At 37.2% G+C, this 21970-nt stretch overlaps 3 protein-coding genes and 1 long non-coding RNA gene across 8 annotated transcripts; 2 read left to right on the top strand and 2 right to left on the bottom strand.

Moving 5' to 3' along the window:
• The first annotated feature begins 6831 nt into the window (after positions 1-6831).
• On the top strand, positions 6832-8202 carry LOC135146225 (uncharacterized). The gene is made up of 7 exons (XR_010283748.1): positions 6832-6917; positions 6974-7245; positions 7306-7368; positions 7421-7545; positions 7681-7861; positions 7982-8044; positions 8094-8202. It is a non-coding gene; the product is annotated as an uncharacterized LOC135146225 (long non-coding RNA).
• Positions 8203-8375: 173 nt separating this feature from the next.
• Positions 8376-11502, bottom strand: LOC135146194 (uncharacterized). Its single transcript, XM_064078353.1, has 18 exons — positions 11466-11502; positions 11288-11405; positions 11101-11205; positions 10961-11041; positions 10798-10903; positions 10521-10744; positions 10335-10467; positions 10125-10252; positions 10017-10067; positions 9870-9946; positions 9647-9810; positions 9514-9593; positions 9401-9450; positions 9180-9336; positions 9058-9121; positions 8872-9002; positions 8662-8816; positions 8376-8611 (listed from the first exon to the last, which is right to left on the bottom strand). Exons 1-18 carry the CDS (start codon positions 11466-11468, stop codon positions 8414-8416), a joined length of 2025 nt encoding a protein of 674 aa, XP_063934423.1. The 5' UTR covers positions 11469-11502; the 3' UTR covers positions 8376-8413.
• Positions 11503-12937: 1435 nt separating this feature from the next.
• On the top strand, positions 12938-17298 carry LOC135146203 (testis-expressed protein 10 homolog). The gene is made up of 26 exons (XM_064078362.1): positions 12938-13106; positions 13161-13258; positions 13334-13469; positions 13534-13620; positions 13677-13794; positions 13860-13956; positions 14013-14113; positions 14225-14388; positions 14437-14556; positions 14609-14711; positions 14767-14860; positions 14916-15106; positions 15156-15241; positions 15300-15374; positions 15427-15542; positions 15590-15726; positions 15788-15869; positions 15971-16022; positions 16079-16147; positions 16201-16281; positions 16336-16391; positions 16456-16507; positions 16564-16651; positions 16719-16769; positions 16826-16941; positions 16999-17298. The coding sequence occupies exons 1-26, from the start codon at positions 12939-12941 to the stop codon at positions 17059-17061; spliced, it is 2601 nt and encodes an 866-aa protein (XP_063934432.1). The 5' UTR covers position 12938; the 3' UTR covers positions 17062-17298.
• On the bottom strand, positions 17096-21853 carry LOC135146213 (importin-13-like). Of its 5 annotated transcripts, none has more exons than XM_064078379.1 (30): positions 21782-21853; positions 21414-21543; positions 21089-21323; positions 20919-21035; positions 20822-20868; positions 20715-20775; positions 20581-20663; positions 20404-20523; positions 20279-20352; positions 20110-20222; positions 19997-20050; positions 19858-19938; positions 19633-19714; positions 19515-19577; positions 19391-19464; positions 19259-19337; positions 19127-19204; positions 18944-19072; positions 18735-18890; positions 18580-18680; positions 18438-18524; positions 18329-18382; positions 18194-18277; positions 18047-18142; positions 17890-17994; positions 17671-17796; positions 17538-17615; positions 17411-17479; positions 17255-17352; positions 17096-17192 (listed from the first exon to the last, which is right to left on the bottom strand). In XM_064078379.1, exons 3-30 carry the CDS (start codon positions 21137-21139, stop codon positions 17120-17122), a joined length of 2433 nt encoding a protein of 810 aa, XP_063934449.1. In that variant the 5' UTR covers positions 21140-21323; positions 21414-21543; positions 21782-21853; the 3' UTR covers positions 17096-17119. The 5 variants fall into 5 exon arrangements, with proteins under 5 accessions (XP_063934449.1, XP_063934448.1, XP_063934447.1 ...); XM_064078378.1 differs by having other exon boundaries at positions 20404-20663; positions 21089-21144; positions 21269-21323; XM_064078377.1 differs by having other exon boundaries at positions 20404-20663; positions 21414-21495; positions 21782-21852.
• Between the last annotated feature and the right edge of the window lie 117 nt (positions 21854-21970).

Below are 21970 nucleotides of genomic sequence, written 5' to 3'. Positions count from 1 at the left end.
TTATAGGCGCGAAGGCATGGCCTCGAAAAAAGAGGGGGAGGTGTGGGGTAGCAATTTTAATTAAGAAAGGTATCCAACACACGGATTTATAGATAAGTAATCTTCAGAGCTTAGAAGCAATTGGGATACGCATCAAATTACAAAAGGACGGACGTATCAGTGATATCAGCTTACAAGTCCCAGAGCAAGAAATTACTATATGAGGATTGAGAATATATTTTGATTTATCGAGCACAGTTTTGTTGGCTGGAGATCTCAATTTGCAAGCACGCTCATTGGAACAACCACTGCTCGAAATAGAATGGGGAACCTTAGTAATTGGGCTCACTTATCCAATTCCCTTACTCTAAAGCCAGATGACCCGACCCACAGTACACCATGGGGAAACACTTACGTATTGGACATTGCAGTATTAAAAAATATATATGTTGTTGCAAGTATTAATGCTAATTATGGGTTGTTTTCCGGTCATAGTCCAGTTCTAATCGGACCGGTAGACACTGTCTTTTCTGAGGGCTCAAATACTATTAAAATGACTCATTGGCCAATTTTTCATGCAGTACTGGACGAAAATCTTAGTAAGTATAAATATACTTCCCTGCCATCTTAGCCAGGTATCGATGATACAGTCGATCAGCTAGAACCAACAATCCGGAGTGCTTATAATTCTGCCTCCACTTCTAAGCCTTCTAGATCCTTCATCTTATTAATGACTCCCGCTACTATACAGATGATTAAAAGGAGGCGATGCCTTAAATCAAAATATATGTAGGCAGACTTTTTCAGGGACAAAAAAGGAATTGATTAACCTTAAAAACAAGCTGGGAACAAAAGCTAAAATGTTTAAGTCTTGCGGACTTGTCGTTATAGAAATTAAGAAGGCCCCTCAATACTTGTCGCAGTTTATTAAGCGTACCACCTATATATCATGGAAATGGCGTAGCACATACTCTCCGAGGTGAATCTAACGTTTATTCTAAACACTTGTTCTCGTTTTCCGAGAGTCTCATTACGACTCACGAAGAGGGACCTCCCTATAAGGCGGCCTATAATCATAATTTAGACTGTCTTTATTTTACTAGTTGGGAAGAAGTTCTTAATAATCAACTTGTTAAGGCCAAAACGGCCGTGGACCAGATGGTATATTTAACCTAATGCACAAACATTTTACTACTAAGGCTTTTGTCTATGTAAACGAGCTTTTAATTCGATGTTAACTATTTCTTACTTTCAAAAAAAAATAGTTGCAAGTTAGCAGAAGTTGTTTTTATTTCCAAGTTATAAAAGACCAGGGAACTTCATTACAGACTCTCGGCCCATAAATTTACTATCCTGCGTTAGCAGAGTAGCGGAGACTGAGATACTCGCAAGATTAAAAAACTTCGCCAAAGAAAAAAACGTTCCGGAATGATAACCTGGTTTCCGTGAAAACACTTCACATCTCAACAGATTCTAAGACTTTCAGAATGTGTAACTAAAGCCTTCAACGATCGAAAATATACCGCAATTGCCAAAGCCTTGGATAAAGTATGGCACATAGGTCTTGTCTACAAGATGGCCAAGTTTAACTTTCCTAGGTCTTTAGTCCGGATGACAAAAAATTATATATTAAATAGAAAATTCACAGTCCGTAGAGGAACGATTAATTTAAATCTAAGGGATTTAAACGTTGGACCCCCTCAAAGATCACTTTTATACCCACTTTTATTCGAAATTTATATGGCAGCCATCCCCAGGTCAACTACCTTATCACTAACCCAAGATGCCGATGGCACAGCTATTTTCATCTGCTCTAAATGGACGGCACCGGCTATTAAACACTTACAACTTTATTTGTACTCTCTGGAAACCTAGTTTACTATTTTGGGAGATAACAATCAATGCTTCTAAGAGTGCAGCAATGATAAGTTCAAGAAGGATCAGTATTCAAAAGCGCCAAAACTCTGCACATATTTAAAACTGCTGTTCCGTGGAGTTCTCCAGTGTTGAGTACTTAGGAGTTATTATAGATCATACACTAACTTGAAACACTCACATTAGTATGTCTTGAGAAACATGAACTGCCAAGAATGTCTATCCCATTTATGTAGGCGCGATAATCCCCCTTAACCACAAACTACTTTTATATAAATTTATTATTTGCCACATTATGGTGTATGCACCGTTTGTTGGCCCTACTCTGAGCGTTATTAAATAGGCTGCCGATTTTTCAAAACAAACTCAACAATAGTAGATGCTCCATGTTCATACTTACCGCTCAGTTACCACGTGACTATCAAATGAAAACAACCGAGACCTTGTTCTTAAAAATTGAGACTAAATGCTATAAAGAATCCAGTGAATATAGCCACTGCTGCTGGTTATAATCCAGGCCAGTATAACAGATATGAAAGACCTAAACACATCTAAATATCGCTTACTTTGAGCTCTCGGTTTACCACCCTATTTATTTTGTCGTTTACTCATAATTTAATTTTCACATTATTTTTGTTATTATTTAATGATTAGTAATTCCCTATATAAAAGTGAAGGAACCCATATAAACTATTATTTCAATATGCTTAATCGATTTAAGTATTATTATAATCCAATTAATACATATAAGAAAAGCAGCGTATCATATATTTAGATATTATTACTCTACTTAATTTATTATTATTATTATTTACTCATCTTATTTACTTATTTTAATCTAGATATTCTTGATAATAAAATCGGTTTTTTTTTGTTTGGTCTTTGCTGTGTACTTCTTTCTTTTAACTTGCCCAAGGGCTGGTACGCAAAATTGATGAGGGTTCTTCGGGGGGAACTGAATCCGGGTTGAATCCTTCATACCTCTCTTATAGATTAAGAGGAAAGTAAGGTGTAAGCAGCAAAGTTGTGCTATGCATATCGACTGTAGTATGTCAGTAAAAAAAAAAGTAAATAAATAAACAATGGCAACGGTTAATCTAATTTATCTCTCTCTGTCTCTTTATTTTTTTTAATTTTAATTTTTTTTATATACTTTATTAATACTTTTACATATTACTATATATTGGTTCATTTTTTTTCTATATTTTCTCTAAATCCTTTTACGTTGTAAGCACGAAATCTTTAGTTTTATAATTACACAGCAATAAGGCAAAATTCAAAATTTTCAAAAGCCAGGCCACACTCTGCGGGTATTCTTAATTATAACGGAAACCTACTCCAAACTGCGACAATGGATTGTGGATATTAAAACTACCCTAACTAGCTACGGTTTACAAGATCTTTTATTTACCAATGAAACTTTTGGAGGACTCAAGCTTCCTTTCCATGAAAAGTTGCAAAAAAAAGCTTTTGGGGTACAATCAATATGAGCAGTTTACACGAGGGTGTTAAGAGAGCAAACTTGAAGAGATAAATGTATTGCACCCAGTTAAAGCAGTTGAATTTATAGAAAATGTTTTCGGACAGGAATCTTTACCCAGTTTTATGTTATTTATGCATGAATCGTGCACAATCTTTAAAAGGGTAAACGAATTATCAAAACAATATGCCAATAGTCTTTAATTTACGAAGGTCAACAAATATAGGAGCAATGATCTATTCCTGATTTAACTCCCCACATATCTAAAATAATATCTATTCACAAAACTATTGCTCTTATATACAGAAGCGGGGAGGAAATTTTATATGAAAAAACATTCTTAGAGTAACAATCTAGTAACAACCATGCATACTTAAATTACAACTACCTTGTTAATATCCTTCTACAAGCGGAAACAAGAAAAAATATACAGGCGACCCACTATACTACTACATTGTTAATATCAAAGTTAAAAATTCGTAAACCTTTAAATAAAACAACGCAGTTCCAGAAAAATAATTGTTAAGACTACATATGCAAAGGTTCTGGGAAAAACCATGAAAGAAAACACTGCCCTTTCTTTAAAAGTAAATGCACCTTTTGTAATAAACTTGGTCATATCGAAAAGGTATGTTTCATGAAAGAAAAAGTTTATTTAGTTACGACTCCGCAGCCTATTTATTTATCATCAACAAGGAATTACTTAATAATATAAAAGAAGAAAATGCAACAATAAATACGATAAACGAGAATACAAATGCTTTTCTAGTTCGCCATTAAAAATTTATGATAAAGTTAAGTCATTTTAACGGGATATATAAACTAAACCAGATTAACACATGCAATGCCAAGGTGGTAAATACTTTACAATCTGAAGAGGGTAACAAAAAAAAATTCCTGGAGAACACTACAAATAATGGCACTTAAGTTATATATATCTGAAAAATATCCTACCCAACGTAAAACCTTTTACCACTGATAACTGTGAACTATGCACAAAATGTAAAATGAAAAAAAAAGAAAGTAAACAAAATAAGCCAAACACATTACCTTCGTAAACCTGGTCAACAACTCCATGTAAATACTTTGCAATGGAACATAACTGCTTTTTTTGATGGTTTTCAATGTATAGTTTTAGGTACTGTTAAAAAATTTAAAATTGTCGTTGCCTTATTCTCTAAAGCAAAGAAGGTATATAATATAAAAATGTTGGACTAGCTAAACTACCACAACAAGTATATTAAAAACAGGAAACTAAATAATACAACTTCCACTGCATGCATAATCGAGGAAGTAAGAACGGGTAAAGGTAGTGAATACGTTAATGACATACTAAAAAGTGAAGTAGAAAGAGAAGGAATCCTATTGCCACCGTTCCTAGGAATACACCTCAGTATATGCTAAGTGAACGTATAGACCTTATGCAAAGTAACTAGACGCATCTTAAAGCAATCATCGGAGTAATGCTTCAGGGATGCTGTTTTTAAATATAACAATATTTTGGAAGGCTGCAGTACTCTTCCACCTACCGAGTTATAGGACCTTAGAACTACTAACTAAAAAAGTATATGCACTTAGGTCGCAAAATATTTATTTTTATAATCCCGAGCACTAAATGAAATCTAAGACAGAGCAACGGAGAGAGAATCCTACTTTCTAAACCAACAGATTCAAACAGGTGAATATACCACCCTAAATTCCCGTACCAATAAAATTATTGGCTCAAGGGTTGTTATCCGTTATCAAAATAATTTTTTGTCAAAGACAATTAGCCAGGAACTGATAATATTGGACTAAAAAATTATACCCAGATCTTGGTAGTACATCAAATTCCGTTACAAAAAAACATCAGTAATGCTAACGAATTTGAGACTACGTCAAAAAATATAAAAGGGGGTATTTAAATCTTAGTAAGCAATAACAAAAAATGAAAGAACTAAGGCGAATAATGAAAACACACTTGCAGAAGAAAAAAATATAGAACCTAAAACACAGCAAGTCCTCTACGTGAACTCAACATTAAAAAAAAAAAATACAATATCTCATCTGCAAAATGCACAGCTCCTGAAACAAAAAAACAGTATCATAATCACCTTAGACCCTTTTTTTTCTCTTCACAAATCTTTTGTACCACCATAAATTCAAAAGAAAACCTCTTCTATTACCTTAGTCTGAATTAACCGAAAAATTATACCTAATACTAAATAAATAAGCCAAAATAAAAAAACAATTGATCTGGAAGATAAGGCAAACTCTGATGCTCTAAATATTCTAACTCCTCTAGACACTCCTAAATATACTTCACATTTTTTACCAAAATCGGGGTTTGATGATTAAGGTTTCGATAACACAATTCGAACACCTCAGAATCTGATCCCCAAGGATCGCCTCCTGAACAAAACTAGATAAAGTTTTGCTTAACACTAAAAAAAGAAATTTTAGGTTTTATCATGAGGACTAGTTAATGTTAAAAGTACTAAAGAGGATAACTTAGCAATAACCCATCTTACTTTCGATGAAGCAAAAAGTTTGAAAGACAAAACACAATAATTGGATGCCGTCACTAATGAACTTACTTCATTATTTAAGTATAAAAGATTTAATATTATTACCATTGACGAAGTTCCTTCAAAAAAAAAATTTTTATCCACAATCTGAATACTTCACAAAAAGGAAAGTAACAATCAGCATAAGACAAATCTAACAACGAGAGGTTATAAACGAATAACTGGAAGAGATTACAAGGTCTTTGGGGGCCCGGTCTCTGAAACCATCTCTGGTAAGTTTGAGAACCATGCTTTAACAGATTAGGCAGCCACCAAAAAAACGTTATAAAGTGGTAAATTTGCACAACAATATATATGGCAAATATTCTTACCAGTAACCGTTACAGATATATTATCAGCTAAACGGTCACTGATAAACCTAGCAACCACCCCTTTTCAAAAATATAGAATCAAATTATGAAAACAAATACTGAAATTTAAAGTATAGTTTCAACATAGGAAGTGAGTTCACAGAAAAAAACAAATCTATTTCAAGCCCCAGAGCTTTGCCAGCATAAGGGTTAAATAAGTAAAATTTGAAGCCTTCGGTGTGAAGATCAGCACGTTAATTTATTGTTAAATCTAAAGGGTACTTTTCTCTGGACTATGGTACTACATATAAGCTTAATTATTTTTAACCCCCCTCCCCCCTGCCTGCACCACATCGTTTGAGGTTCGCTGGTCTCGCATTAATGAGGCAATATCCGTGCAAAATAAATTAAAATATGCAAAATAAAGATTTTAAATTAAACTGAAGTGTCATTATAACTTTATGAAACAAGGGGCCCGCTTTTCCCCCCTCGAGGTATAAAACAACACGCTGAACGGCTACTGTGAAGGCGTGCAAAAATAACTGGGCTGCTTTAGTAAGTTTATAGGCGACGACAGCCATTACTTTGAGGCCGTGGTTCCTAATCAACTTTCTTAAAAAATGGGGGCTGCGAGTTCTCGATTATCTCCGCCTTTACCCGAACGTTTGCTCGATGAGAAAGGATTAATAAAGGAAGCAGATCATAATATTTCGTGCCCGGTTTCAGGTTCTCTGTTTTTCTTTTTTTTAGCGCCCGACTCAGCTTTTACTTGCGAACCTAAGGAAATTCCGGGTATTCTTGGTTATGTCCCTTTATTAAAAGCAATTCCCAAGAAAGTGTTTCAGGACCAACTTTACCTATTCAGCCTGTTAAAGATAAGGATTTTTTCAAATCGTCTTTTAAACATCTTTAAAAGCTTTGGTTTTGTAAATGTTTAGGGCTCCTGCCCGGCTCTCTAGTGGTAGATTCTCCTCCGAATCCCGAAACGCCTAATTTATCCTCAGAAACCTTTGTTTCTAGCATTCCAAAAGCGGGTGCTCACAAGGAATATTGGGTATGTCATTGCTTTCTTACTTTTTATGTCTTTGCCATATTTCCTGCTGCCAACTCATAGATTTATCCTTCGGATCAACGCTGGTATAATGCAGCTAAAAAGAAAGAAGAAAAATTTCAAGCGGTAATTCACGTTATTTATACAGTTATACTTTGATACCATATACCCTTAAAAGGATTTTAGCATAACCCCCGATGAAAAACTTACTGAAGATGCCGTTCCTGCGGCCGTGTATATACATAACCATTTAAATGAACAAGCCTGGAAGGAAATTTTAGAATATGAAAATTTTTTTAAAGAGTATAGAGTATATTTACCTTTCTTCCGTTTAGTTTTAGGTTTTTTACTTTAAGTATATATTTTAAAAAAATGTCTATAAAAGACTGCTTTTGGTTTGAATTATACTTTTTTTCATTCGAAAATCGACTCTATTAGTTCTGAACCGAAACTTAAGTCATTTCGGGGGCGAGCGAAGGACTTTACCCCGAAGGCACGTCTGTTTCACCTTCTTGGCTTGGCGCCGCTGCCGTTTGATCGCCACGATTGGATAATCGAAAGCGAAGGAGTCGAAAGGAAGTACGTAATAGACTATTACTCCGATCTCAAGGAAGAACAGGTAATCTGCGTGCTTCTTATACAACTGCCTATTTTACTTTTCGGTTTGCTTACTAATTTGTGGTTTGCTAAATTTTTATACTTTTTTTTATTCTTATAAAAATACTTTTACTATAAAAAGGCTCTTGGCGTGCCTGTGATATACATGGATGTACGTCCTTGTGCACTTTCTCCCTGGGGCTTAGTACGTTAAAATTTATCTTTTGATAATACTCTCTTACTACACTCCACAGATTAATCGAGTTCGAATATTTATAAAGACTAAGAGGGGAGAAGCCTAGAATGCATTCGTTACTATATGAATTCTAGTATTTTCACGCGTTGCTGTCAGTTAAATCTCAGGGTTTATCAACCGAGTGAAACAATATCTGTTTAAACACTCCTTCCATTTCAACACTGAAATTCTTTCTAATAAAAAGTTATTTTATACGTTTCTAACTATAGTTAAAAAAATTTAATAGCCACGGAAAGCAATCTGGCAATAAACAATTTAATTCTCTTTGCTTATGCTGGATTTTAAATTTCGTGTATATAAAAAACTCTGCTTAATTTTTTAACGGTACATGTTTTCGATCTCCTTACGGTAGTGACTGTTCAGTTCTTTTCTTTTAATCTTTAATGCGGTAGTGACCAGCTCTGTTTCGGGCGTCCACAGATCCGTAGTCAAGTGGATTCTACTGGGTGTTTCGAAGCGTTTTAACTGCGCTTTTTTGGCCTCCTCCTGTAGGGATTGCAAAACTTCAGCAATTACCTTCAATCACAGCGTGAGCTAAATAAAGAACAGTTATAAAAAAAATTAACTTCTTTATTTGCGTAAAGCTCCTCGAGTGTGCCGTATTCAATAGACTTGTTTGTTGCGAAAAGTTCAATCTTAAGACGCACGGGGCAGATTACGGCTACAGTGAACTTTTTATACGGATTAGCACATAAGCAAATGTTGTCCACGTACTTCGAGCCTTCAATAAGAAACCAGTATAACCACAATTAACAAATAAAATGAGTGTAGGCAACATTTCAAAACGCTTTCCACTCTGCCCAGAGAAACATATTCGCCCATTTGCAGCTTTACCAGGTCCTTCTTCCTGTCTATAATCTCAAGACACCCGTCCGGATGAAGCTGTCCAATGTCGCCAGAGTGAAACCTAGAGGATCCTACGAACGACTGCGGGATGTTACGTACAAATAACTAAAGAGTACCACAATTTTCCGGTGGGATCCGCCACAAAATCTTCATTTGTTTTTTCGTCGTCCGCAAAGTAGCCTGCGAGCGTAAAAAAAAATAACAGCATAGTTTTAAACAAAAAAAGGCGCTGTAATACCAGCGCAAAGATTTTCTCCTGCTATACATATCTCGCCTCGAGGAAGGCCGATAGTTCCGCGTTCGGAATCGGACACAAAGTACCCGCCTTCTTCCCAGTCGACCAGTTTGATCTCCATTGTCGCGACTGGGCAGCCGACGCGCCCATAGCTCTTGTCCTGAACCAGGAAAAACGGAAAAAGGCGGTAAAAAGTAAACAGATGCACTTGGCGGGAAACTCACACGAGGGTGACTTAAAGAGACCACGCCAGTCGTCTCAGTGAGGCCGTACCCTTCAGTACGAACATCAACGGTACCAAAAAAAATCCTCTAAGTATAGGAAGCTAAGCGGAAACCCTGTAAAACGGGAATCCCAAACACCACATTGATGAATTCCTGAGTTTTCTGTGAGAGTGGAGCGCCCCCCGATAAGCATCTAGATGAAGATGTTGTTATAGCGGAAATACACACATAACTAATATGCACGACAGTCTCATCCTTCCACCAAGCAAAGCGCTGATCTTTTTGAAGATCACCGCGTTCCAAAAGGGCGTATCTTTCCCTCTTTTGCGGGCTGCTTTTCTTGCGTTGTACGCCCATTGAAACAAATACCGGACTAGAAAAGAAGAGCCGGCCAAGCGGTCCATTACCCCCTTCAGTGCGGTATCACTATATTAATTTATCACTAAGCGCTTTACAAGAGGCGAGTTACTTTTCTTATTCTGTCCATAATTGCGGGAACAGCAGCCATTAGTGTAGGCCTTAAAGCAACCAGGTCTCCTTTGGTTCCTTTAAAAAAAAAGCAACGAGTTGCGATATGTCCCAGAGACAGAAGTTATAAAATTTTTTCTTTGAGAACCGCTCTTTATTCTCGGTGAGGAGCATGAAAGAGTGCTCGGTGAACCAAAGCCTGTTTAACACTAAATTAAATATACGACAGCGAAATAGAGCGTGAGTTAAGGCAGACCCAACGAGGCTCCCACACTCAGAAGAGCCATTTCAGCCACCAATTCGAGGATGTGGGCGAGCGGTAAGTAAGCAATGTAAACATCCTCAGGCACAAACCTGGCACCATCAGCAAAAAAACTGACGATCCTAAAGTACGATGAACCGATTTATTATGGAGTCAATATATATATATATTAAATTGTTATCTAACAACACATAGTATAGAAACCCGTAAGTAGCAGAAGCAGCCTGTCGGTGCGAGATCTTAACGCCTTTAGGCTGTCCCGTTGAACCAGAGGTATACATAAGCACAGCCAGATCACCGGGTTCCGGCGGGCATAGCACTTTCGAGCTTTTCTCTCCTATAATATTTATTCAAAAAGTGCAAGAAAACGCTCGCAGTAAAGTGAAGGACCCATCTTTTCAATTTCTTCAAACTGTAGTAAAGTAATGTCTTCAAGATCCAAAGGATCACTCAAATGAGTTGTATATATAATATGTTTCAGCTTTGGGCATTTTGAAGCTATTTTCTTTATCGTTGGAACCAAGCGGCCTTCTGTTACGAGGTGAGATACTGAAGTTTGCTGGAGCCCATAGCCGATGGCTTCTTCTCCAAGGTTGGCATAAAAAGTCACCACACTATACATAAGATAAAGTTCAAAATATAAAAAATATAAATAAAATCTTCGTGCCCGATCCTAGTAGCGTAGCAAGAATAGGCGGCTATTTGCCACTCTTTACAAGTGTCCATAAATATGGCTATCTTCTTACCCACGAGATCATAAGTTTCCAAAAGGCCTTAAAAATTTTAAGGTTGAAATTAACATATTCAACTAATTTAATAATAACTTGTACCTTTAGCGAAATTTATTACTTTAGCATAAACTTGCCCGTACGTCAACCACTTGTATTCACTTAAAGTAAGCTTCTCGGTTTCTTCAAAAATATATAGTGGCATTATACCATATAATTGTAACTTATTACTTAGGTAAGACCAGTTTTCTGTGTTGAATCATATTCTTTATCTGTTTTTTCAATTGTGCGATATCCAAAACATTTATTGTAAGAATATTTATCAACGGCATTCTTAAAAATTTTGGCTGAGGTATATAAACAAATAGAACATATATTTTTATATAAAATAACTTTTAATATAAAAGGTCAAAATGAAAAGTTAATAACCAAGAGTATTAGTATTTTCTTGAACTTTATAAAGTCCGTTAATAGAAGATTTACAACGTAATGTACAATTGTCTATGACAAACCCAAATTTTAGGCTGTCGTCAACCTGCTCTTTTCTCTATTTTAAAGCAAAAATTATTTTAGAATTAAAAAAAATGGTCAACCAAAAAAAAACAACCATAACAAGGACTAACTAGTAAATGCTTCAAATGAAGCCCATATCTTGTCCTCGAAAAACAAGCACGCATACAAACTTATTTGCTTGAAAACTGAGCACGTGTTACATTTACCCGCCCAATGCAGTCACAACTCAGGCTTAAGATGATTTGCTTGTCCTTATTAAGTAAAAACAACTAATTTTTAAATTAAAATCTTCATCACTATTTGTACTTGCGGCTAAGCACTGGCTACAAATTATCCATAAATTTTGGCGATTTGCTCATCACAGATTTTTCTTGTTTTCAAGCAATGGCACCTAACTACAGAGCTCTGAATTATTATATTATAGTCAAGTAAATCAAACTTATATAATACAAATTTAGGCTCTTTTTTATTTGCTTTAGATTTACAATAAGCTCAAAAGCTTCTCTGTTTAACGAACTACCTTTATACCTTTCTCTTTTAATGAAAATAGAGTTTTTCTTTAATTTATGCCGTCAAAATTACATATAAAACATATCAGCGATTTTTATATATTTAATGTTCGGCTATGGTTGCCTAGCTTTTCATTGCTTTCTTTATATTTTCGAGATTTCGAGAAGTCGAAAAAAAAAACTTGCTTGCCTACTTTGCAACTGCTAATGGAATTTTTAAATGTACTTCCTTTAAAATAGGTCAGCAATAGTTAAGAAATTGAGTTAACAACTATTTATTTTATTAAAAAAGTCGTCTGGCGATTTACGATTTTAAGTTTATGTACCTAACTAGATGGTTTTCTACCCCGTAAAGGGAGCCTATTGTTAATTGCATTCATATTAATTTTTAGTAATTTTACAAGAAGTTTATTTTACAAATTAGTCTAACCGCTATATACCTTTCACTAATTGTTTTGCCACTCTTTGTGACGAAGTACGGCTCCAGAAAAGGTTCAATGGTGTGATTGGTGAGTAATCTCGACCTGTACAACCATTGAGTAGTATTCTGTTGATATAAAAGGGTACATAAAAGTAAATCACAACAAAATATTTTAAAACGACAGAATTAAAATATGAAATCGTTGATATATGTTATTCTAAAAACAATAGATACTACAAATGTGATGACACTAATAATTATAAAGATTTAAGAATATTTATATATTTTTTCTATTCCTATTATTTTTTAATACATAATTTTATTTTATTTGTGTTGTAATCTTGTTTAATACTTCTGTGGGAACCAAGTAATTTGCAACAGTCCTAAAGACCGCTAAAATCTCATAAACTGTCGTTCTAAGTGTTTTTTGTCGTTAATCAAAGTTCTATTGCGATATTATCCAAACTTAAGTTGTTACATATAACTAGAAGGTTTGGTATTTTAAGAATGTAGCCCGAACAATTTGAAGGTACACCGGCCTGTAGGGGCAAACCAACGTGAGAACGCGTATACTGAGCTGCAAACGAACAGTGCCCCGAGATGCTCTATACTTTTAACTAAGCTATAATCTGGTGAGATGCCAAAGAGAAGTAAAAATAAGCAGAAGGATTTTCAAAAGAAAAGAGCTAAAGTGGGAAAAACGGATATTCCCAAGAATGCCACTGACACAAAATTTAAATCTAAAGCTATCACACTTCCTACTCAGTCCTGCACTCTAAACAAACAGTTTGTATTTACTAGTAAGGTGGACTATAGTATACTTGTATTTTTCTATACTCTTTAAGTCTTATTTTTATAGCGGAATCTTACAATTAAGGAACTTCTTTCCCAAATTACGCATCATAATGTTAACGTAAGGAAAGATTCGCTTTTAGAGTTAAGAGATCTTATTAAAAGGTTTTTAATAATTTTTGATTTTTTCCCCTCGATGTTAAATATGTTTTATTGATATTACTTTAAATATTTTAATAGATATCCACAAGCGTTAGAGACTTATCTTGCGCCTATACTTGAACGCATTCTTCCGATCATGACGGACTGTGACGAAAAACCAAGAAAGCCTCTTGAGTTTCTTATCGAGCTTATATTAACTAATTCCAGTACAACGGTTCACTCATGAAGTCTGAAGTTTGTTTTTAACCTAAAAAACTTGTTATTTTTATTTTGACTAGCAAATAAAACCCTTTTGGCCTTTAATCGTGGTTTACTTTAAAAAAGCCATGACACATATCCGTTCCGATATCGCTCTTAATTCAATGGTATAGCTAATTATTACTTTAATGGTTATATACGTTTACAGAGTTATTTTTAAAAGGCTTTTTTTAAATTGTTCTTCAAGCATCATAGAAGTCTTTTACTTGACAACGGCAGCGACTTTTTGAACAGCTTTCTTAGGCTTTTATCTTCTAACATCTTTAGAAAGCCTTTAACTAGTAATTTTATACATTTGACACTTTTTAATTATTGTATTTTTTTTACGATGTTTTTGCTCTTTTAGCATTAAGAAAGTTCCAGTTAAAACAGGAGAAGGCATCTAGCAGTGTACTGGCGAACCTCTCCGAATTGCTTTGGTCGATTGTGTCTAACAATATTGAGTATGCATACTTTCTTAGTATTTTTTCCAGCAGTGTGAAATTTCGCCCTCCTTTAGTATAAAGGAGAACACTTTCCTCTCTGAAGTTCAAAGTGTGCTGGATCAACCATACCAACCTTTTGTTCATGTTGGTCGTTCAGTTTACAAAGCTTGCGTGGGTATCCCTTATTAATTTTAGGCGAATCAGTCATTATAAATTCCTTTTTTACTAATTAAAAATAAATTATAAAAGTAACGATAATTATTTTAATAAACTTTATTGAAAACAGTTTCCGAGTCCTCTAATAAAGGTCTACTTTCGGACTGTTCCGACATTTGTGACTTTATTGCCTCAACTTATGACACGTTACTGAATGTATGGTTGGAAAGTTTGGGGAAAAGCAAGGGTATGCTTGATGCTGAGCAGGTCTCCAGCCTTCTGCCTGTCGTGCAGGTAAGGTACTAAGAAAACGTACTACACCGCGCTAATTGTTATTGTTAGATATTTAAATCGTTATGGGCCGGTTACTACGCCGTGTGGGGCGGCCAGCATTTTCCTTCGGACAGTCGCTCGAATTTTGCGTTAGCTGAGCACCTTCCCTCTCTTCAACGCCACGTTTTCGTAAGTATTTCGTTTGGTGTGCGCGAATTATTTCACTCTCTAACCGGAGTAGTCACACTTCCCGTACAGTGTAAAAACCTCACAATGCTCTTCGGAGACTTTAAAAGATCTACGAAAGATTAATATTGGCCTCGCACACATGATCTCTATATACGGTAAAAGACCAGTACATTACTTTTGCGTGCTTTACTTATTGATCTCTTTTTAAAGAAGTCTGCCGTGTTTATATAAACAAAGAAAGTAAAAAGCACCCACTATGCCACTTTGAAAGCGCTTTACTAGCCTATATAAATGCCATGCTTTCGTAATATTTATCGATTTACGTTCTTAGTTATTTTTTCAAGGCAAGTAACTTTTAGTGAAAAAGAAAGTTTTGATCCTGAGCTGTTATATGTTATTGAGTTACTAATTTGTTCTTCGTCCGTGCGGGATACCATCCGTCTCGCCTGTGTCAAATCAATACTTTCATTTTTTGAGAATCTTTCTGAACGATCCGCTTTGAAAAAAACTTTATTTTGTTTTTTATCAAAAACTTTTATTTCGTGCGTTGGTACTCAGTCGTTTATTAAAAAATTCAAGATTTAATTTATTTCATCTAGGATATGAATGCTTTGGAGAGCTACTCTCTCGGTTCCTGCCTTGTTTGCCCAAACTTTTATGGGTCCTTTGCACCAAAGATCTCCAAGTACAGCCCACCTCCTGTGCTTCTACTTATACATTATGCTATTCGAGAGCTTGCTTAGTTCACTGAAAAGATACTCAACTTTTTACTGACACTCGGCCAGCGCACACAAAATAGTTACTTTCAAACGGTGGCGGTAGTAAAATGCTGTTGACGGCTATCTCGCCAGGCACTGAGCGTTCGCGTAGGTTCATCTGTCTGCCTTGTTCCACGTGACTGTGCGCCGCAAAGACGCTTCTGGTGTCTGTCGAAGTATATCGAAGTTCGGCCCTTTTCTCGAGTATCCCTGTGGACTCCAATCCAAGTACTTTTTCCAAACCTACTTATGCTGCCGGTGCTAATTAGTCTCAGAGCCATCTCATTACTTTATAATATGGAGTGCATTGCTTCCCATTTTTATGCCTCTCTTTCGAGTTGCGTTATAAGTGGAAAAATGTCAAGAGATATCGTATCTCTTACTTTCGATCTTCTGCTTCGTCGCTTGAAAAGTAAGCAACGCTTTCTATTGCACATCTTTTTATTGTTTATCGCACAAAACATTATTTTTAGAGTGCGACTTGCACGTCGAAGTGGAATCTTTTCTCAAGTTTTTGTTCACTTCGCTTCTTGGGGCCACACTTAAGGATTTGGAGTATTTAATATTATGACCACTTTTTTTTTAAACACAAGTTCGGGTTATGCTAGCTTGGGTTACTATCACTTTTCTCTGTTAACTTTCTACTTTTTCTTAAGAATAGAACAGTCTAAGGACGTTGCGTGTGAGAGTCTGCCTTTTTTTGGAGAAGTATTGTAACTACCAGCATCTTTTTTGGCAGAAGTCACTTAAAAAATTTTCTGCAGCGTATATATATAACGAAATCTGGTTTGGATTCCGGCGCTTCACTGCGAGCACGAGTAGCTGTGGCCCAGGTTATTTTTTTAAAACCCCGTTTCATTGTCATAATGTACACCAATACTTTTAGCTAGCAGTGTCTGCCCTCATGCACTTAGTCGAAACGGACTGTCTCCTTGAACTTTCCGGGCGCACGTTTCAGCACGTCCATGTGGCCTTTCCTTAGTGTTTTAGTTTTCAGTTAACCGACGTGCGCCCTTTTCAGGGGCTCTCCCGACTCCCCTTCGCTGTGGCAGTGTCGCTAACGACTTCATTGACCAAGTAACTGTTCTTCGGCTTTACACTCACTAATAACTAAGAGCTGCGCTTTCTAATATTACCAAAGGATTCCAGCGCCCGTCAAATTGCAAGCAAAGTTTTTACTTTGGGCTCTCACAGTAAGTCTTGGTGAAACTCGTCCTGCTTCTTGCTTCCTTCCCCTATTCTTCTAAAGCTCGTGGAATTAACTTTGTGGCCAGAAATACCAGTGGAAGTCCGGCAACTGACACGCGAAATTTGTTGTTCTTTCCTGAGCAAAACAGGCAGCGTTCCTAAATATTTTCTTTTTTAAAGAAGTAACGTATTGTCTACTTGTTTGCTTAATAATAGACGGCCGCATGCTGCGCGAAGTGGTTCTGCAATGGACTTCTTCCCTGCATGGTTTTTCTACCTGCGTATTCCTCAATGCTCTGCTTTTACGATAGCCGACTTTTTAGATCAGCGATTAACCGAGCGAGTAACAAGGTTGTTACCGGTTCTTCTGAAAATTAACGCGCTTTCTCTCGACGAACAGCTTTCGGGGGCCATCTTCTCTTTCTTAAGAGCCGCTAAAGTAACACAACACAAGTAGCATAAGTTGGCGCTTGCTTAACTTTACTTCTAATATCAGCTGGCATATGGTAATGAAGAGTTTTTACTAAAGTTTGAAGCCGACGTGGCTTTGCACTTATAAGCAAATTAAGCATCTACTGTAGAACAGTGTTTATTACCGTCTTATTTGCTTATGTTCACTACGGAACACTCCTGCATAGGTCTGCGTAGTTGCAGAAGAGCTTTGTTAAACTCGCCTTGGAATTCTTTTTACTGATAATAACCCAATAAACAAGCTCTGCTGTAGTAAGTATACAGTAACATAGTATCAGTACGTTAAGATACTGGCAGCGAACATCTCCACGTCTCCCCTTTTCACGTGGGCTGGGGTTAAGCCTGCGAGTACACTTCTTAGGCATCCTTGCAGTGTATTCTATGCAGCAGTTCATTGCAAAAACTTACAGTTGAAAATGTTTTAGTCGAGGCAGTACCAGATCCAATTGATGAAAGAGATTTGCGATGTGGTGCATCAGCGTCCTAGGCGCCCGCACCGTAACACACTGTGCGCAAGGTAGCGAATCACGAGTGGAAGTATGTGGACAAGGTTAGCGCCTGTACCTCGAGAAGCACCGGCACGATTCTGGGACACTGCTCGTGCTGGTACTGACCGCTCCTCGCATATTTAAGCAACTGAGTCTAAGCAGCCGCGTGAGCAAAATGAATTGCAGACCCACAAAAAAACATGGAGTACGAGGCATGCGCAGGAGGCCTTGAGCAGGTTAGTCTCGGGGTAGTGGAGAATAACCAGACAAAGGTCGTACACGTGCCCTCTCACGTTGGAGCTATAGACGATGTCACCATTTCCCTTTTGCAATGTCTAATGGAAAACTCGTTAGAATGTCACGCATACAAGAGTGCACCATTACCGCCCAATAAAATATCGCGGCTCGATTATCGCGTATAGCAATACCTCCGTGACGAGCCTCAAGTAGGCCTCGGTGAGTTCAGGGTCTACTCGCGCGTCTTTTTTGAAGTCATAAAAAGTTACTTCTGCAAGTTCACAAAAGAAAACAGACTTTTGAGCAGCTCAGTTAGCGCCGAGGAAGTGCCTCGTGTCACAATAATACCATTTCTTTTTCGTACTGCTTGTCCTTGAAAGTCCGGAGAATGCAAGAGTATACCTTTACTATGAAGTGAGACGGCGATTCCTTGTAGCGCTTAAACTGAAAAAGAAAATAAACATAAAAAGGGAAGCCTATATAGCACGCACTTACCGAGCTCGATATTAAGCGGCGCAAAAAAGGTGCGAAATGTGTGCTCATGCTTTCCACGAGTCCCTGCGCTATTCCACAAATGCACTGAAGAAAAAGAACATCAAGAGAATAAGCCAAAAAACAACCGATACTTGCCTCGAGAAACTCAGGGTCGTACGACAACCGACTCCCCCAGTAACCTTCAAGAAGCTAGATACTTGCTGGTTCTGAATGGTGTAAAAGAGCAAGAAAAGCAAAAGGAGACCGGAATCAACTCCTGGCAGAGAGTGTGGGAGGGGATATCGGCCGACGCATGCGAGGTCAACAGCGGGCGGTAGTTTTCGCAAACGACCTTAAGGCAACTGCCAAATTAGTGCAACTTTTATAGAGGGACAGCCCCATAATACCTTAATGATGCTTAACATCTTCATCATCATGACTTGCTCCACGTGCTGAGTATCCAGCTTCAGATATCTTATAGCGGGCCCGACTAAGACTACCAGAAAACCTAATAAAAATCACAGTATGAAAGCGATAAAAACAGTGAAAAAGAAAGTACGACCATTTGCACGGGGTTGTTCCAGGTGGTGAAGCACGTGGACCATGGCACTGGCGATCAACCGTAACATGCTAGGAGGATGATTCCGCTGGTAAAGGGCGTGCATTACCGGCTCGATTACCGACTCAAGTAAGGAGACGAGCAGCGGTGAGCAATGTTCTTCACGCAGTGAACGAGTTTGTTTTATTACAAAACAAATAGTAAAACAGTACCTGCAACATTGTTTAAGGCTAGCGAGGCGGATCGTGCGAGAATCTCATCGCTGTTCAAGCAGAGGATAATATATTTAACAACGCTACTTATGACCTCAGGACGGGTCAAAAGCCACTCGCTGAACGCACCTGGTAGTAAGATGAGGTTTGCAAAACCAAGTGTTGATGCTTGAGTATACGAACCGCAGGCAAGAAGGGCCTCCTGCTGAAGGTAAACGTTGAAGCGTTCAAAAACTGAAGTGAGACTCAACAAGAAATCGCCTAATCATCAAACTTTTAGATGAGCAACAAATTTACCAACAAGTAGTATTGCACCAATGACAAGCGCTGTTTCCGATGTTGCCTCGCACGAGTCGGATAAGGCACGAAGGCAGTAAATAGCACCATGCACTTGCTTACAGTGCATTTAAAAAGTTAAAGAAAACTAAGGCATAGAGAACAAAGCACCTGCCAATGATTGGACTCCAGCCCGGATAGGTAAATATTGGTCAATTCGCGCAAAGAATGTTTTCCAAGAGCGCCTTGTTAGTGAATAAAGTACAAGTGGCGAAAAGAAGAGAAAAAAATTAACAGTAGAGATAGCCGACAGTCTGACCAAAGAAAGATCGGCACTTTTTAAACTGAGCGTGGTCGTCTGATAATATGCCTCCATAAACTTCAGGAGAGGGTTACGCACAATAATTTACAACCTTCCTTCCATAAAAGAAGTTCGCTGTCACCGGGCAATTGTACTTTACCAGCAATTACATGCAGCAGTCGGCAAAGAACGCTCTTAAAGCACAAACTTTAGCTTGTGACAGTAGCAGAGGAGCTCGTGAAGTTATAAATGGTGCACAAATTATAAGAAAATGCAAAAAACCGTGCTTATAAAGTCAACACGGGGGGTGGGGGGGGGGAGGCAAACAGAGACGTACGAATATTTGTGGGGGTATGTCCTGCAGGCGGCTGAAAGCTTCGAGCAGGTCGTACCAGGCTTCCAGTGTGTGCTGGCTCACCTACACCCGCCAGCGCGTCTATTCCATGCGTTTGTGGTATCATACATAAGGGCGCGACCTCCTCGTGGGCAATGTTTATGGGATGACCCGTGCACAGGAGCATATAGTCAAGCTGAAGTGCGGAGTGATAAGCTCAAAAGTTGATGATAAGTACTTTTCGAACAGGTCTACCAACTGAACCACAACTTCCCGACTCCTTTCGTGGGTGTACGCGATCACCATAAGACGCGGGCAGCACACAAATGCTACAAGGAGACGGCAAAACGCGAGACACTTATCGGTGTCTATAAGCAAAGAAACAATGCATGTGACGTTGCATATGATATAGATCCCAAGAAACCGGCAAGGGAAAGGCAATAGAGCGTCCGGGTGCGTGTCAATAGCGGAAGAAGTTCGAGTAAAGCGCTAGTGTAGCTATCAAAAGAAAGTTGCCACAACTTATTATGAGCGCAACGACAGTCTCACTCTTCTACGTCAGGTTGTATAAAAACTGTCTCAATGGCGTTGACGGCAGGTAGTAAGAGATCCTCGACGTAGAGAAACTCAAAAGCGTAAGGTAAACAATTAATTGGGAGCAGAAGATCGCTGGTGAACACACGCATTAGCAGTATATTGTTTATATAATTAACATAGACAAGATGCCTGCTGGGACAAAAACTTGCCCACGCGCCAAGACAGTGAAGAGCTTCTTTCTTTGCTTCTGCTCCAAAAGTGGATGCAAGAACCTGTCACGCGCAATCGGTGTTATATAAAATATATAACAGTACAACAAAAACCTCTTTTATGAAATTAAAAAGCCAGGGTAACTTTAACGTGAAGTAGCCGTGGATTTGACTCCTGGTAACATAAATCATAAACCAAAGTAAGAACTGAATAAGTACACCTCTGCTCTTTTGTTAAGGTTCTTTTATTGAAATCTTCTCGAAAAATCTAAAAGAGAACTGTAACGAGAGAAAAAAATTAGAAATTACACTGAGAACCGTTAACAGCTCTAAAAGATCGCAAGTTGACTCCTCATCGACTGAAAAAATGTCAAGCAGTTCTTCTAAGCAGTTATGCCACAGAAACGGGACTGTACGAAGCATATAATTGCTCAACTGTGAAAATAAAACGGTAAAAAGTAGAATTGATAAAATTAATGTCTTTGTACAGCAACTATAAGATTTCTTTTTACGACTTTTGATTGCTTAAGCAGTTTCATACAGTCTAAAATTTTAAGTTTTAAAAGGTTATAGTCGCTCTCTGGCAGCTGTTTCCTAGTAATTATCAAAAGTCTTTAAAGAGGTGTGCAAAATAAACATAGTCCTACTAAATGACTAAAACTTTTTACCAATCGCGACATATTTTACTATTTAACATGGAGGCCCCAAAACATTGCAATTTTTCTGCCTAGTAAACAAGTTTATTATTGAAAAATGGATTATTATAATAATTATTATAAAAAAATAAAAATCTTTATCAATATTTTTAATAACTAGCCTTTTCTGGTACAAGTAGGTTAAAAGCCAGGGTCCAAGCTAAAGGATTAACTTGAAATTCATATATTATTTTTTGATTCTGATTTATTTTTACATGTGAGGTTGACGATAACAGTTCCTCAATAGACTTTATTATTAGATATATTACAAGTAACAATATTAGTGCAAAGAAAAAAATAGGGTATACGGTAAAATTAAAAAGTTATAATATAGCCGCCCAAAAATACGGTTTTTAGTCAACTTCCTTACAAAATAAATAATATATTAAAGTTTGAAGATAAGTACATATTTATAGACTACAATATTAAAGTTAACAATGAGCTTTAAGTTCATTCTAAACTTACACACGAGTAAAAACTTATTACACTTTCGACTGAAGTTGTCTGGGATGAGGAAGACTCTAAGCAAATTAAACTCATAGTTTAATATTTTTCAATAGTCAAAAACTTTAAAACAAGGTAAAAAAGCCCAATACATTACTACCAAAGTAAAAGTAAACTGAAATTCGAACGCGTTAAACAAAAAAGTATCTTTAAATCTGTAATTTCCGACCT

Source organism: Zophobas morio, unplaced genomic scaffold, assembly GCF_036711695.1.
Source record: "Zophobas morio isolate AGI-343-1 ecotype UQ-CSIRO unplaced genomic scaffold, CSIRO_AGI_Zmor_V1 ptg000215l, whole genome shotgun sequence".
NCBI lineage: Eukaryota > Metazoa > Arthropoda > Insecta > Coleoptera > Tenebrionidae > Zophobas > Zophobas morio.
The sequence above is the reverse complement of the archived record's forward strand: the minus strand, read 5'-3'. Positions and strand labels throughout refer to the sequence as shown.

Coding starts and splice junctions, on each gene's coding strand:
- LOC135146194 (XM_064078353.1), bottom strand. Junction 11,206..11,287: donor AGAAAATACTAATACTCTTG/GTTATTAACTTT, acceptor TATATACCTCAG/CCAAAATTTTTAAGAATGCC. Junction 9,122..9,179: donor AGGAGAAAATCTTTGCGCTG/GTATTACAGCGC, acceptor TTACGCTCGCAG/GCTACTTTGCGGACGACGAA.
- LOC135146203 (XM_064078362.1), top strand. CDS start 12,939: ATGCCAAAGAGAAGTAAAAATAAGCAGAAGGATTTTCAAAAGAAAAGA. Junction 16,148..16,200: donor CACGAGTAGCTGTGGCCCAG/GTTATTTTTTTA, acceptor CAATACTTTTAG/CTAGCAGTGTCTGCCCTCAT. Junction 16,508..16,563: donor TTTTACTTTGGGCTCTCACA/GTAAGTCTTGGT, acceptor ATTCTTCTAAAG/CTCGTGGAATTAACTTTGTG.
- LOC135146213 (XM_064078378.1), bottom strand. CDS start 21,139: ATGAAACTGCTTAAGCAATCAAAAGTCGTAAAAAGAAATCTTATAGTT. Junction 21,036..21,088: donor AAAGAAATCTTATAGTTGCT/GTACAAAGACAT, acceptor TTATTTTCACAG/TTGAGCAATTATATGCTTCG. Junction 19,465..19,514: donor GACTGTCGGCTATCTCTACT/GTTAATTTTTTT, acceptor TTCACTAACAAG/GCGCTCTTGGAAAACATTCT.